The 13213-nt window shown below is 40.6% G+C and overlaps 1 protein-coding gene across 2 annotated transcripts in view; it reads right to left on the bottom strand.

The window, feature by feature from the left end:
* The window catches only part of adgrd1 (adhesion G protein-coupled receptor D1), a 30005-nt gene that overhangs the window by 10443 nt on the left and 6349 nt on the right, over positions 1 to 13213 (bottom strand). For both annotated transcript variants that reach the window (XM_040154194.1, XM_040154195.1), the window contains 7 exons: positions 12560 to 12627; positions 11853 to 12002; positions 11668 to 11718; positions 9886 to 10009; positions 9417 to 9524; positions 8055 to 8130; positions 6982 to 7123 (listed from right to left, as the gene is read on the bottom strand). In XM_040154194.1, coding sequence (XP_040010128.1) covers positions 6982 to 7123; positions 8055 to 8130; positions 9417 to 9524; positions 9886 to 10009; positions 11668 to 11718; positions 11853 to 12002; positions 12560 to 12627 — 719 coding nt within the window. The remainder of the gene's footprint in view (positions 1 to 6981; positions 7124 to 8054; positions 8131 to 9416; positions 9525 to 9885; positions 10010 to 11667; positions 11719 to 11852; positions 12003 to 12559; positions 12628 to 13213) is intronic.

Genomic DNA, 13213 nt, shown 5'->3' with positions numbered 1-13213 from the left:
AGCTTACTTTAACCACATCTCACTGACCCCTCTGCAGGGGTGGAGTTCAAAAATATCAAGTTTTTAATCTCCAGAATCTCCGGCAGTGATGAAAGAACTATTCAGATCCTTCACTTATGTTAAAGCACCAGGGCAGTAATGTCAAAAATATTATTATAAGTAGAGTTCTGTATTCAAACTCATGCTGAAGTAAAAGTACAGAGGTACTGACAGAAAAATCTATCGAAGTACATTTATTCATTCTTCTGAAGAATGGTTCCGTTCATATGACTGTTAATGTATTTTTATAAACTACATTATTAGATGCATCATTTCTCCGCTGTAGCTGGTGACTTAACTACTTCATATACTGTTGGGTAGTTTAATCCAGTGGTTACCAACCTAGGGCTCAAGCCTCCTCCAAATGCTCACAAGATAAACCTGAATGGTCATGAGGTAATTATCCAGTCGCAATTACATTTCCTACAAAACGCATTTGCTGTTGGAGTTTAGTTGTATAGAAACAGCATTTCTAGGAGACAGGGTTGAATTTAAAGTACAAATTGTACTAAATTGGTAAAATACTAGAATAAATGTACTTAGCTACTTTCCTCCACTGGCACCAAATACATGGAGTGAGTCTTGGGTGTTATTAACTAGAATTTCAGTTGAAATAGCTGCATGGGGATGAGAGTACTGTAAATCATGATGCAACTCTTTTGGAGTGAACAAATACTTCTGAGCTGCCATTACATCATCATAACATACCTGTAATATGATAGTGTTTTACATAATACATATTTAATAGTGTATCCTGATGACTTGCTAATGGAAATGCTCGCCTATCAGCCATTTAGCACAGCAATCCGATCAGCTGTCATTGGGAACAAAAGGCCCTCAACATCAACATGAGACCCACTGGCTGTCATCTGACGTGTGTATCTCTCTGACCCAAAGCTCGCCTCGTCCTTTTGCTTTTTAATGACCGTGTTGAGCCTGCTGGGTAAAACGATGAGGGATTAAAATGAACACTTTCATGCATCACAAAAGCATTTAAATCGTAGATGACATTCAGAACCCAGCAATTTTTATTAATGCAAGCTTCTCTGTCCACAGTGGTGTCTTTCAGACCTCCGGTGACTGGCAGAGCTGGAAGCTGGGGCCTCGCTGTGGTTGAGCTAGCTTTAGCAAACAACCGACAGCCTATGCCTCAGCAAATCCCAAGACATGGGCAATTCCAGGCCGATTTAAGTCTTAGCTGTTGACGGCTGGTTCTCAACCAAGGTGCAAATAAAGAAAGATGGAGAAAGCTACAAACCACTCATCATCCATGTTTCAAAGGTCAGTTCAAAACAGACAGGCTAGTGCTGGCAAGAATGCAACCCAAAGTATACACACACACACACACACACACACACACACACACACACACACACACACACACACACACACACACACACACACACACACACACACACGTACCTCTGTCTGAAATAATTATATTGTTTATTGGAGTAAAACTCTCGAACTGAATAACATACAGCTTTGTATTCACCACCAGCATTCAGGCATCCATAACTTTCACAGAAAATTGTTAACAGTAGGCTACTGTTAACAAACTCAAATGGAGATATAACAATAAAAAATGTATATTTCCGTTACAGTGGAGATCTAATTGAAAGAATATGAAATATTCTTATATTTGAGCAACAATCTTCAGGTTTTAGTCCATTTACCAGCTTTTTCCAGAGCTTGATATGAACTTGAGAGCATGGGATGTGGTTGAATGCTATGGAAAGGGCTTGTGAGTGGACCTTGAGTTAAGTTGAGTTAAGTTTTTTTTTATTATTTGAAATATCAGTTATGAAAAAGTCCTACACAAACCCATTCATTCCATCCAGCACTGGTACAACAATAAGCAGCCGCGAGAGCAGTCCGGCATATTTCACGAGCAAAGAAGTCTAAATAAAGGCTTTGGTTGAGCTAAATTTAAAAAGCAGTGAAACATTACACAACTGTGTGAGTGAATAAGTGAGCAAGCTTCTCCTTTTTCCTAAAACGTTTCAAATATTTGAGAGCACAGAGAGCCAGGGTGTAATCTGAACTGCTTTTACTGCATTTGTTATAGATATCAGTTTTTAACAGTGCAGCTGCTAGCAGGGCCCATAACAGCATTGAAACTCATCAGTGACACTTTACACAACCACAAAACATTATTTAAAGCAACCATAATTTATTGTGGAAGTGTACAGTAGGTGAAAGTGTTTGTTAAAATATGAGTCAACAGAAACGCTGGCTAGGATGTGGCCAGGGTTTGACAATGGCTATTTTATCATGTATAACAGCAGAGAAGTCATACATGCATTTCCCAAAAGCTACATTGACTGCTGTTAAATTTAGTAAGGAAAGGAAACACTTTATTGCAGTCTGCCTGGGAAAGGTATGGTGTAACATTACTCAGTCCAGCAAGCTAAAAAAAAAATAAAAAAACTAAAAATCCTTAAAAAAAGAAAACAACCAGCTCAAACCTTGACCTGGAGTTTGAGAAAAACCTTCCCACTGAACCACCTTAAGGTTAATATATTAAAATATCACAGTGATGGAGCACAGATGTCATCGTTGCTATAACAGGGCCTTTCAATCAGAGGCCAGACATGAGCTGATCCACATTCAGCATGTGGACTAACAATCTGAATACATGCAGCAAAACACAACTGGCCTTGAGTGAGATCATGCTGTCAGGGGAGATGTAATAAGACATGCAGCTGTGGTCTCAGCTCAGTCTCTGAGGTAGACGCAGAAAACAACGAGACGTGTTGATAGGCATGCAGGGTGTGAGGAAAACTGGGGACAATTAAACAACCCCAAAAGTTACAGAACTGTCTGGATAAGGTGAGTGGTGGATGTTCAGAAATACTGTACCAGGGCTATTACTTTGGTTCAAAACAACAAATGTGACAAGTGTTTTTTTTTTCTTTCCTTTTGGAACTAAACTCACAACCCCTCTCCCCGTTCTCTATGCTTGGATTCATGTGTAAAATTCCCACGGGCTTTCATATGGGCCCACTGTAATGTTTCTCTGGTTTCTGGCCTGTTTCTGTAGGAACAACGTGTTTGTATTGGTAAGTTGAGGGCTGCATTTTGAGCCTTTGCAGAGAAGCTTAACTGTACTGGTACAGTATTCTAGATCAAATAAGAGTCAACAATAACATTTTTAGCTGATGATTTTCAGTGGTAATTTCGGAACTTGCAGTTGTGTATCACCCTTCGTAAACCTGTGAAAATTAAAGAAAAGTGACTTCAGTGATTAGTCAATTGTCAAAAAAGCTGAACATTATATGAACATACCCTCACCTGAGCCCATAGAAACTCTTATGTAGACAGAAGCAGCATCAGGACTTTTTCTACTTTCCTCTGGGCTCTGTTCAGCACATAACAAGAGGTGGTGGTCGTGATGTTGGAGTGGTGATAGAAAGGGGGCGCTTAATGGGCGTACTCATGGAAAGAGACTCGAAATCTTTTAGCAAGAGAGGTATAGCAATAGCCAGACCGCCATCTGTGATTGATCAGTGTGTTGGCTCACACAGCCCGTGTTTGTATGTGTGTGTGTGTGTGTGTGTGTGTGTGTGTGTGTGTGTGTGTGTGTGTGTGTGTGTGTGTGTGTGTGTGTGTGTGTGGGTGTGTTGGTGTATGGATGGGTGTGGGTGGTTGGGAGAGAGAGAGAGAGAGCGAGGAGGAGAGTCTTTGCCCACAAGGTTTAGGCTGGGCGTGTGCTGGGAGTTATAAAAAGACTAGCAAAATAAAGAGCAGTTATTATTGTGGCAGAGAGAACTGATACCAGCGTTGGCATACATGATTAAACGATTAAGAGTGAGGGTATCAGAAAATGTTAAATATCCTTTGAGTGTCCATTTTCAAAGTTGCTGAACAATTAGTCCCTCATTTTTCACACATATAGGAAGCTCCAACAAGTCTAGACATCTCTGTAAACAAAATCCACCCAGTTTCCCTTTCTGCCAATGACCTCTTCACTCACTTCCCACCAAACTCTCTTTTGTGTTCTTTAAATTAAGGGAGGGAACCGATGGATAACTTTTAAAAACCAAGAAAATATATACAATATATGAAACTTTTATAAAGTGTGTATAGAAAAGAAGTGGCAAAAGTTTGACATTTTGGGAAAAACTCTTATTCAGCTCTTAAACTCTTAAACAGCTAGCCAAGAAGTCGTCCAGCACACAACCCCCGGTAAACCAGTGTATTGATGGAATGAGTGAGTTGAACCTAGTGAAGTTGCTTTAGAGGTGCTGGTATGCAGGTTTTTCTGCTTATTTGCTTCCCCCTGTTTCCAGTCTCTAAGCCAAGTTACGCTAAGTAGCGGCTGGCCTTATATTTGACATACAGAATTAAGAGTGATATCAATCTTCCCATCTCACTCCCCACCAGAAAGCAAATAAATAAAATGTTGACCAATTTCTTTAAAGTTAATGATTTGTAGTTCTACATTACATCACAAATTAAATTAAATTAAAGTGAATTGAGGGAAAGATAGAGCCCACCAACGATCTTCCAGTGCCGTGCCTGCTCCACCCTTCTCCTCGGCACTGCTTTATAAGCCTGTAAAGTCAGGCCCCCTTGTCAAAATGTGGTTTTTAAATCCTCTCAGTTTTGACCCTATAAATCGACTTTGCTCATGAAATCAGTCTTTCCATTCATTCATGTCATACCATCAGTGTGATGCTGTGACAGAAGAAGGAGACAGGGAGGAGGTGTCGGCCTTTTTATGTATGTATTAATGTTTAACTACAGACCCCAATGCCTCTCACCCTCCTTTTTCTTCTCTTCTACTCTCCTTCAGTCCTCTCAAACTGAACTGGACTCAGACAGCAGTAATAAATCACTGATGGAGCCAGGGTCCAATCAACACCACAGCTGAATGGCGTGAGAAAGCACGTGGGCCTCCAACAGCCTTGATAACACCTTGTCTGGGTATCGAACCCACTCCGTGCCACATAACGCGAGATGGCGGCATCTGGGCTCTGACTGAGTCAGCTGGGAATGGCATGACCTCAGCAGGCTGGTTCTCTGAGCTCAGAGGCCATCAATCAGGAGTGCAAGGTCACTCAGACACCCACCACATGGCTTTGACCTTGTGACTGGTACCTGCCATTACACAAGGATTTTTACAGGTCAGTGACTCCATCAATCCGTGGTACGATACTTTTTATCATGGTCGGTGTCAGATAGAGAAAATGGATTGCATCTGGGTTTGAGCCATGACAGCAGGTTACTGTTTGTACAGTACAAGAAGTGGCACAGAGGATTTGTTGTAACCATGACAGCATGAAAAGACAAATGAGGAAGCTGACATATTTCTGCTTTAGACACAGTCCGCCCCCCTACTAGGTTTTAATGAAGTCACTGGGTGCTTGTCTATTCCCAGGGGATAAACAGAGAGGTCAGTTGCAAATCACTTACTCTGGCCCACTGGACTGGTGCCATGAGAGGACATCTTTAAGGTTTAACTTGTGCAGTCAGTAAAGAGCGACATAAACAATGGCGGGAAAGGTCTGCCACATTCTGTTTGAGCTGCCCTCCCTGCCTCCAAGCTAGCGAAGTGATAAGTATCCACCAGTTGCCAAAGACATTAAAACTCCAAAAATAGTCACTTTTTGACTAAATCCAACTACAGGTCTGTGCTATAATCCAGTTATAGCAAAACACCCTTTTTCTGGATGCATTCACAGCCAAAAGTACTCTGTTCCAAATTACGATGCAGCTCCTAAATATAAATCGCAGTCCAAACTATGCAGCCTAAGTAAAGCTGAAAAGTGCTGGCATGGTGCGTTCCAATCAGTATGCGTTAGTAATAAGTATAACAGCTTATTTTTAATGGGTTAGAGAGGAAAGAATGTAAGAAACCTGATTTATCCTTACATCAGAGGTAAAGGCAATCCAGCTAAAATAGAAACACCTTGACTCAACAGACAGCAGAGCTGGTGAGCATCTCCAGCACTCCCATAACAAAGGAGATTATAGGTGCTCTCCATTGGTGTCTGCTAAAACAAACTGTCACAGGAACCAGGCCAGATAATTGCAGCATAAACATTTATTTCAACAGGGAAAATTAAGGCAAACAAAGCAATATTGCCATGGTTTCATGAAGCTGCATGGTTTTGATTTGTACTCTTAATGAGAGAGGAGAGAAAAAAATTATTGTTAATTCACTTCAACAGAAAGTGAATCATTCTTGTAAGGTTCTTGTAAATTAAACAGAACTATATTATTGGAGGTTTACTCCACTGGTTTTGCAAACTGAAATATTAATGCTGTTGTATGACCTATTAGGCTATTAACACAATTCATTTAGATAAAACAATGACTTCAAGATCCCGTTAATGTGCAAAACATTTACATAAGTACACATGGCTGTGAAATACACTGCCACATTTCTGACTTTACGGGGATGCAAGCTAATGTGATATTCATTTTTATGTTAATTTTCATTATGAGTTTCAACTGCATTTCCAATGGAAAACTGGCACGGCCCCTGCCATAAAGCAGCAAGGAAAAATATGTTGTTCATAAAATAAAGTTATTGTTCCTTTCAAAGCACCCTAAGCCTACATTTCAATTGTCCATAATCAGTTTGCTTTCTGGAAGCCACATGCTCTGTGAGGGAGAAATGAGGCAGGCTAATGAAAACCAAAATAGGCTTCGCTCTTTGTGCTGGTGAGTGCCCAGCTCCACAAGCCATGGTCAGCGATAGCCACTCATCTACTTACATAAGAAAACGGCAAAAATAGACCTGATAGATTTCATATGGGACAATCCGGCTACTGAACACAGGGAAACCATGCTAATCTTTCCTCTGATAAGTTGGGTGTCCCACACCCAACAACTGTGCCTACCATCTTGAAAAGCATTCCATTTTCCCAGTATGACTGACTCAGACAGGGTCAAATAAGAAGAAACTGGGACGTTGTATGGGTTGAATCTTACCAGGATGTGGGTGAGGACAATCTTGATGAGTGGTGTTCCAGAGAGGTTGACTGACAAGGCTGGTGAAGGCTCCACTTTCAGAGAGATTAGACAGCTTGCTACCTGGATCTTGTGATCCTTGAAATCAGATGCTTCGTTAATCCTAAAAAAAAGAGGAAAAAACATAGAAAATGTAAGTAAAGAAAGGCAACCTGAAAGGAAGAAATAGAGGAAAGAGTCACAGATACAAATACAAAAGAAAGAGGGAAAAAAAGAGGACAAGAGAGACATAAACAGATGTAGTCAGATAAATCACTGTAAAAAAAAAAAAGCACTGTAACCTGGCACTCACATCAACACAGAAGTGTTACACATGGGCCCAGAGCACTAGCATTTAGGTGGGACTTTGATTGTCTGTCTATATAACCAATCACACTAACAACAGAAATATTGCAACAGTAGTTTTTCAAGCTCATCTGATATGTGACATTGGGATCATACAAGCATCACCTCCCTAATCATGACACAAAAGTACCCTCTCACCCACAGAGGAGCCTGGCAATGGGAGATCCATATGAGAAACAATAAGTCACAAACATGTATCTTACATTCTGTACTTTAACTTCTATGAAGAATAAAGTGGGATTAAACACATTAACATGTTTGGTAAAAATAAACACTGCAGCACAGGCGGAACAAGCTGGTCTAGTGATGAGACAATAATTGAGGGGGAAGGGGTGGATACGTAGAGCTAATAGCAGGGTGTATCAGTCAGTGGAGTTTGAGTGGTGAGATGAGAGATAGGCGAGAGGACAGATAAGGCTCTGGCTCCAGGCATCAGCTGTTCTGTGGCTCACGAAGCAGTGGACCTGATCCCCCACACAGGAAGTACGTAGAGACAATCTTCATTTTTCATTTTTAGGTGGCTGGAATTTGTATTACACTCAGTAATTTTGTTTATAACCTATTTTCCTAGATAAATCCCTTGCCCAAACGAAACTGGTATGACAAAGCTTATAAATTTAAATGTGATTAGATTGGATTGGGCTAGCTTTAAATAACTTTTGACTTTAGGTGCTGTCCCTTCCTCTTACCTGGTCTTCACAGGGCTGATCTCTTTGTAGTAGTTGTGCATGGTGTGGTAGAAGAGGCCAACGATGGTGGTTTGAGCTGAGGGAAAAAAAAAAAAACTCATAGTTGAATGTGAAAGGCATGGTCAGAGGGCTGGGAATGTAAGGGAGTTCTGCTAAAATGCTCACAAAGGAGGGAAGTTAATTAACGCTACCTTGCTGGCGCGCGCTGGCACCGGCAGGAAAATAAGACGACTGTATACTCGCACAAGAGTGAAAGGGAGAGGGCCGCAAACCATGTGGATTTTGGGAAGTCTTATGAAACCTCCACATGACTTCACCAGAAGAGCAGGGGGTCTGATCCCCCGCCCTTAATCTGACCTATCATCCAGCTCGGTCCCACCTCAACACTGCAGAATAAACAATCAAATTGGAGGAAATCCTTAATGGTCCTGTTCCTCCTTTCAAAGGCCTTCTAACCAGGCCCCACTGACTGTGACAACAAAGGCTTGCTGATGTCAAACAAATGTGCGGCACACTGTATATGCTGCAGGAGAGTTTTTAACCTTCCAAAAAATTATTTCAACAGAATGACCCCCAGGAAGTCCCATAAGAGATCTTGAGGTGGCCAGGAGGAGAGAGAATGAGAAAAAATATAATAAAGTATCCAAACACACCAATATGTCACATTCTCTCTTTTTAATTAGGATATAAAACCTCCCCTTGGAGCATTTCATACAGCCAGGTATTCAGGGCTATGGGTTAATTTGGTCCTGGCTCTAATGTGTCAAGCAATAACATATATTCCATTTCTGATAATAGTCCTTTAATGAATTATTAAAACGGTTTATTCCACTGTTCGTATGGCAACACAGTGCACGCAGCTGCCTGGTGGAGCCAAGGGAATCTGACCTGAACACAAAGTCACACAACAGAATTTTAATGCCCACTGTAATTACTGCTCTCCTTCACTCCACTGTGGACTATGTGCGTCCATTCTTTTTAATGACAGAGGAAAGTGGAGAAAAAGTGCTCTCTCTCCCATTCTTTCTTTTTTGAATAAAAGAGTAACTGCCAACATTAAAGCAGTAGCTGGATTTCTACGGTGCACCATAAAACCACACAAAAGCTCTCATGTCACTCCTGTCCTACACTGTGTCCTGTCTTAGTAGTCTTAAATCTTAGCATAATAAATTACTGGCCAATAACAAGAGTCTCCCAGCTGGACAATTTTTTCTTGGCTGAATCAGAGCACAAATAATGTGCTGTATTCACACTCAACCTGGCGACTATTTTCTATACAGAGGATCCTCAAGATAAGGTCTGTTTTGTACATCACTCAAGACATGTCATTGAATGTCTGTAGTTTGTAATATGTGCACTTACACTGCATGGTGAAAGCCTCCCCAGGCACAGAGATGTAGTTTTTGCCCTGCATAGGGAAGCGATAATGCGGCAGGTTGTAGTTCTGTGGGAGTTTCATCATAGAGTAATCTGTGGGGTACAAATATTAGAAAAAGTGAAAATTGTTGAGAAAAACAAATTGAGAAGCAAGTAACAAGACCTTTCAGCTTTATCAGAGGTGGATCAAAAATGTCAAGTGACCCTTGGGAGAGAGACACAAGCAGACTTAGTGGCAAACAAAATATTATGCCAAAAAAAAAAAAAAAAAAAGACCCACACCCGTGAGAGGCAAAACGGGAGGGGATCGACCCCTGCTTATCTGACCCACAATTGTCCTCTGAATAAGAAAACTAATGATGTCAGCTTGACGCTCCATGTCCTTCTACCCTGACTGTGTCCACACAAACTACAAACAGTGAGTCACCTTATGGAGAGCTGACACCATACTGACCTGCAACAAAAGATGTTCCACCCAGGGAGATTGGAGAGTTCGGGCTGGACTCCATGTTAGTCACCATGTGTTCCATCACTCTGTCCACGGTCTCGATCAGACCACTGACCACAGGGGTGGACTGCTGCTCAACAATGATCCAAAAGAAAAATTGTTCACAAGTGCAGTTTTTTAAAATGAAATTTTTTTTCCCAGGCTCAATTCACAGATATAAGTTAGGTCAAGTAAAAGGGGCACTTCACCAATTTTACACAAAGGTCAATTTACCTTTCATGAAGAGTCCTTCTCAGCATATGAAAACAGTGGTATAAGGTTTTCTGTGGCTAAGGAGGGAACTTTCCAAAGTCTAAGAAAATAACCGTGATGATAAAATTGGACTAATCTCAGTTTAGGCTTTGACACTAAAAATTTTTATAACAGAAAGTATATGTTACAAATGGGGCAGTTTGAAAAACATGGGTATTTACCAGGGAGCAAGGAGCAACGAAATTATGCTATTGGTTGCATTATGGAAAACACAGGGACCAGTGTTTTTAGAGCTTGAACCACAGGGACTAAAAGTCAGGACATCTCTGCCTCTTTTGCTTCAATTTTTTCTAAAATCAAGTTGAGTCCCCCAACTTTTTGGGAGCGTAACATAAAGCTGGAGTACCCCTTTAATTAAAGATGGCAAACTAATAAGAAAAAGCTGTGGCAAAAAAAATATAGGTTTTAACAAATTACAGTTTAAAGTGGGACCATATAACTGTTGTTGTACAGCGGCCATTTTGGCTACAAATGACAATTATGGGATAATGTTTAATGCTAAACTACTTATTAGCATTTAGCTATGATGCTAAGCTATCTAACAGTAGCACAAGTGGAGAAGAGTCATAAAGCCAATTGAGTGACTCAGTAATGTTTGTTATATAGAAATATTTACCAAATGTTTTATGTTTACATAAGCTTCCATTAGCCATATAGCTTCATTTGGTCATACCAGACCAAATAAGACTGTACCAGAAAAACCCTGAAGTGTACTAAAATTAGTGTGTATAGTGTCACTTTAAGATTACTTACGAACAGCATATGTTATATTACACAAACATATGCATAGAGAAGTTGCAACACGATGGTAATAATAAAAATAATATGAATTTAATGAAACTGAGTTTGATCGCAAACAGCAAACTAACAGGCTGTGTAGTTTTAAATTAAAAGCCATATCAAAACTTCATAAAAAAGGGATAATTTTGGACACTCAGCATGAATCTGATGAGAGAAAGTAATCACAAGATCAACATGGGGCTTTACTGAACACTGTATCCGCTGTCCAAGTTTTACATTCTCGTACAGGAACATCTGTTTCACCTTGCTCCTACAAAAACAAGCATACTTGTCCTGAGCGCTAAATGTGCTGAAACCACACACTTGCTCAGAATGTCTTTCCTCTGGCAACAATATATTTGTATATAAAAGCGTGGAGATTTGTATTGGATGAGTGTACAGTATGGGAAGCTACAAATTTATCATTCAAAGCATTGTGTTGCACTGCACTTTATAGTCAGCAGTACTGTCTTATTCAATTTGCATCACTGTATTTGACTACATACTGTAATCCTATGCGGGTACACTGCCAGATACTGTTACTGCTGCTGGCACAATATATGCCAAAAATATGCGGTGTTTAAATCTGAAACTCGTGGATCTTTTAAGTGCTTTGGATTAAAGTATTCACCAAATTGCATATGTTGCATTATGTCATGTTTGAACATTGCACAACAACAGTGTGAACTCATTTACCTCTGGCAACCCTGGAGAGGACAGTACTTCTTCCACACTTTTGAGAAAAGCCTGGGTGGAAGAAAATGGACATCACGGAACTGTTGCATCATATGCACATGGGTGGGCATTGCATCTGTGTGTTAACTGGTTTTGCAAGTGTAACATAGTTGTGCATTCATGTGTGTGGGACTGTGCTCCAAGACCTGTGTGAGGTTGTTGGCAGTGTCGTGAGGAATGGTCCTATTGGGCAGCGCCTTCAGGAAGCCCATCATTGGCATGGATTCCAGGTCCTGGGAGATTTGGACCTCCTCGCGCTGACTGCTGACGACAGGAGGACTCACTTCAGTGGCTCTCTGGGGAGACAACACATTAGGCATCAAATTAAGTTTTCTATCAGGGTTCACTTTCCAAGGGCGCACTGAGTTCCAACATACACAGGATGTTTAGTGACTGATAGCCTGAATTCAGGGAATACTCTATGACAGACAAGTGATTCAGTGTTGCTCCTTTTCAGCATAGTGCCCTACAGGGAGCCATTTTGTGTAGTGTTGAGCAGCTGTCTCCACTTTCTTCTATTTCCTTATCCGTTTTCTACCTCCAAAGCCCTTTAATAAACAGGAATCTATTCACATGTACTCTCAATATCCTTACTCCCATCTCTTCTATCTTCAAAAGGAAACACAGCTCAATAAGAGGTTTGTGTTTCTATTGAGTCAAGCAAAGGTCTTCATCTCTCTTCTGTAATGACTTTTGTGCTTATTTTGGACCAAATTTTTTCTGCAAGTTTGTCTTACAATTTCTATGTGGATGCTGTTTTTGTGAGGAAAACCTAGATAGTTCACACAAGCGGTATAAAATTATATTTAGGTTTCAAAGCTGAGCCTTGCTAAGTCAGAACTGGCACACTTACGACTGTGGGTGTAGCTGAAGTGACTTCTTCGGAGAATCTGGGAGTTGTGGCAGAGACCATGGCTTGACCTAGAGCAGACAATAAAAAGGGTTCTATTAAAATAGGATAGGAACCATACTACTGACCTGTATAGATGGTTGTAGTTAACTTTTTATCTCTGGTAGATTTTCCAGTTTAGATAGCCCTTGCCTTTTTGTCATATTGTTATTAGGCCCTTTGTTGAACTTGACCAGGCTGGGCTGTTGTATTGTAGCTGGACTTTATCACCATACAACTTACAGTTTATGAGGCTGGACCATTCCCAGTCTTGAGAGGAGATAGATTACGACCTCCACAAAATTGGGATAATCAACCACATAATACTCTGCCACTAGCTTCTGTACAAGGCTTAGATGCATTTTATGTCTTTGCTGTCATTTAATAAAAACACCACTAACTAGCTACCAGAAAATGGCCATATATAGAGGTACATTAGAGGTATCAGTGTGAAGTATTCCTACTCTTCTTTGGTTCAATGCAACATCTTATAATGTTGAGTGCTCTGGAGAAGTAAAAATATTTTTCTGTAACCATAACAGTTGGGCTCTTTGTGTCTGGTAATGGTCTGTGGAATATATTGCTTTTTGTAATGACTTCGAAGAAGAAATCAAGGCA

Source organism: Xiphias gladius, chromosome 19 (assembly GCF_016859285.1).
Source record: "Xiphias gladius isolate SHS-SW01 ecotype Sanya breed wild chromosome 19, ASM1685928v1, whole genome shotgun sequence".
Lineage (NCBI taxonomy): Eukaryota > Metazoa > Chordata > Actinopteri > Istiophoriformes > Xiphiidae > Xiphias > Xiphias gladius.
The sequence above is the reverse complement of the archived record's forward strand: the minus strand, read 5'-3'. Positions and strand labels throughout refer to the sequence as shown.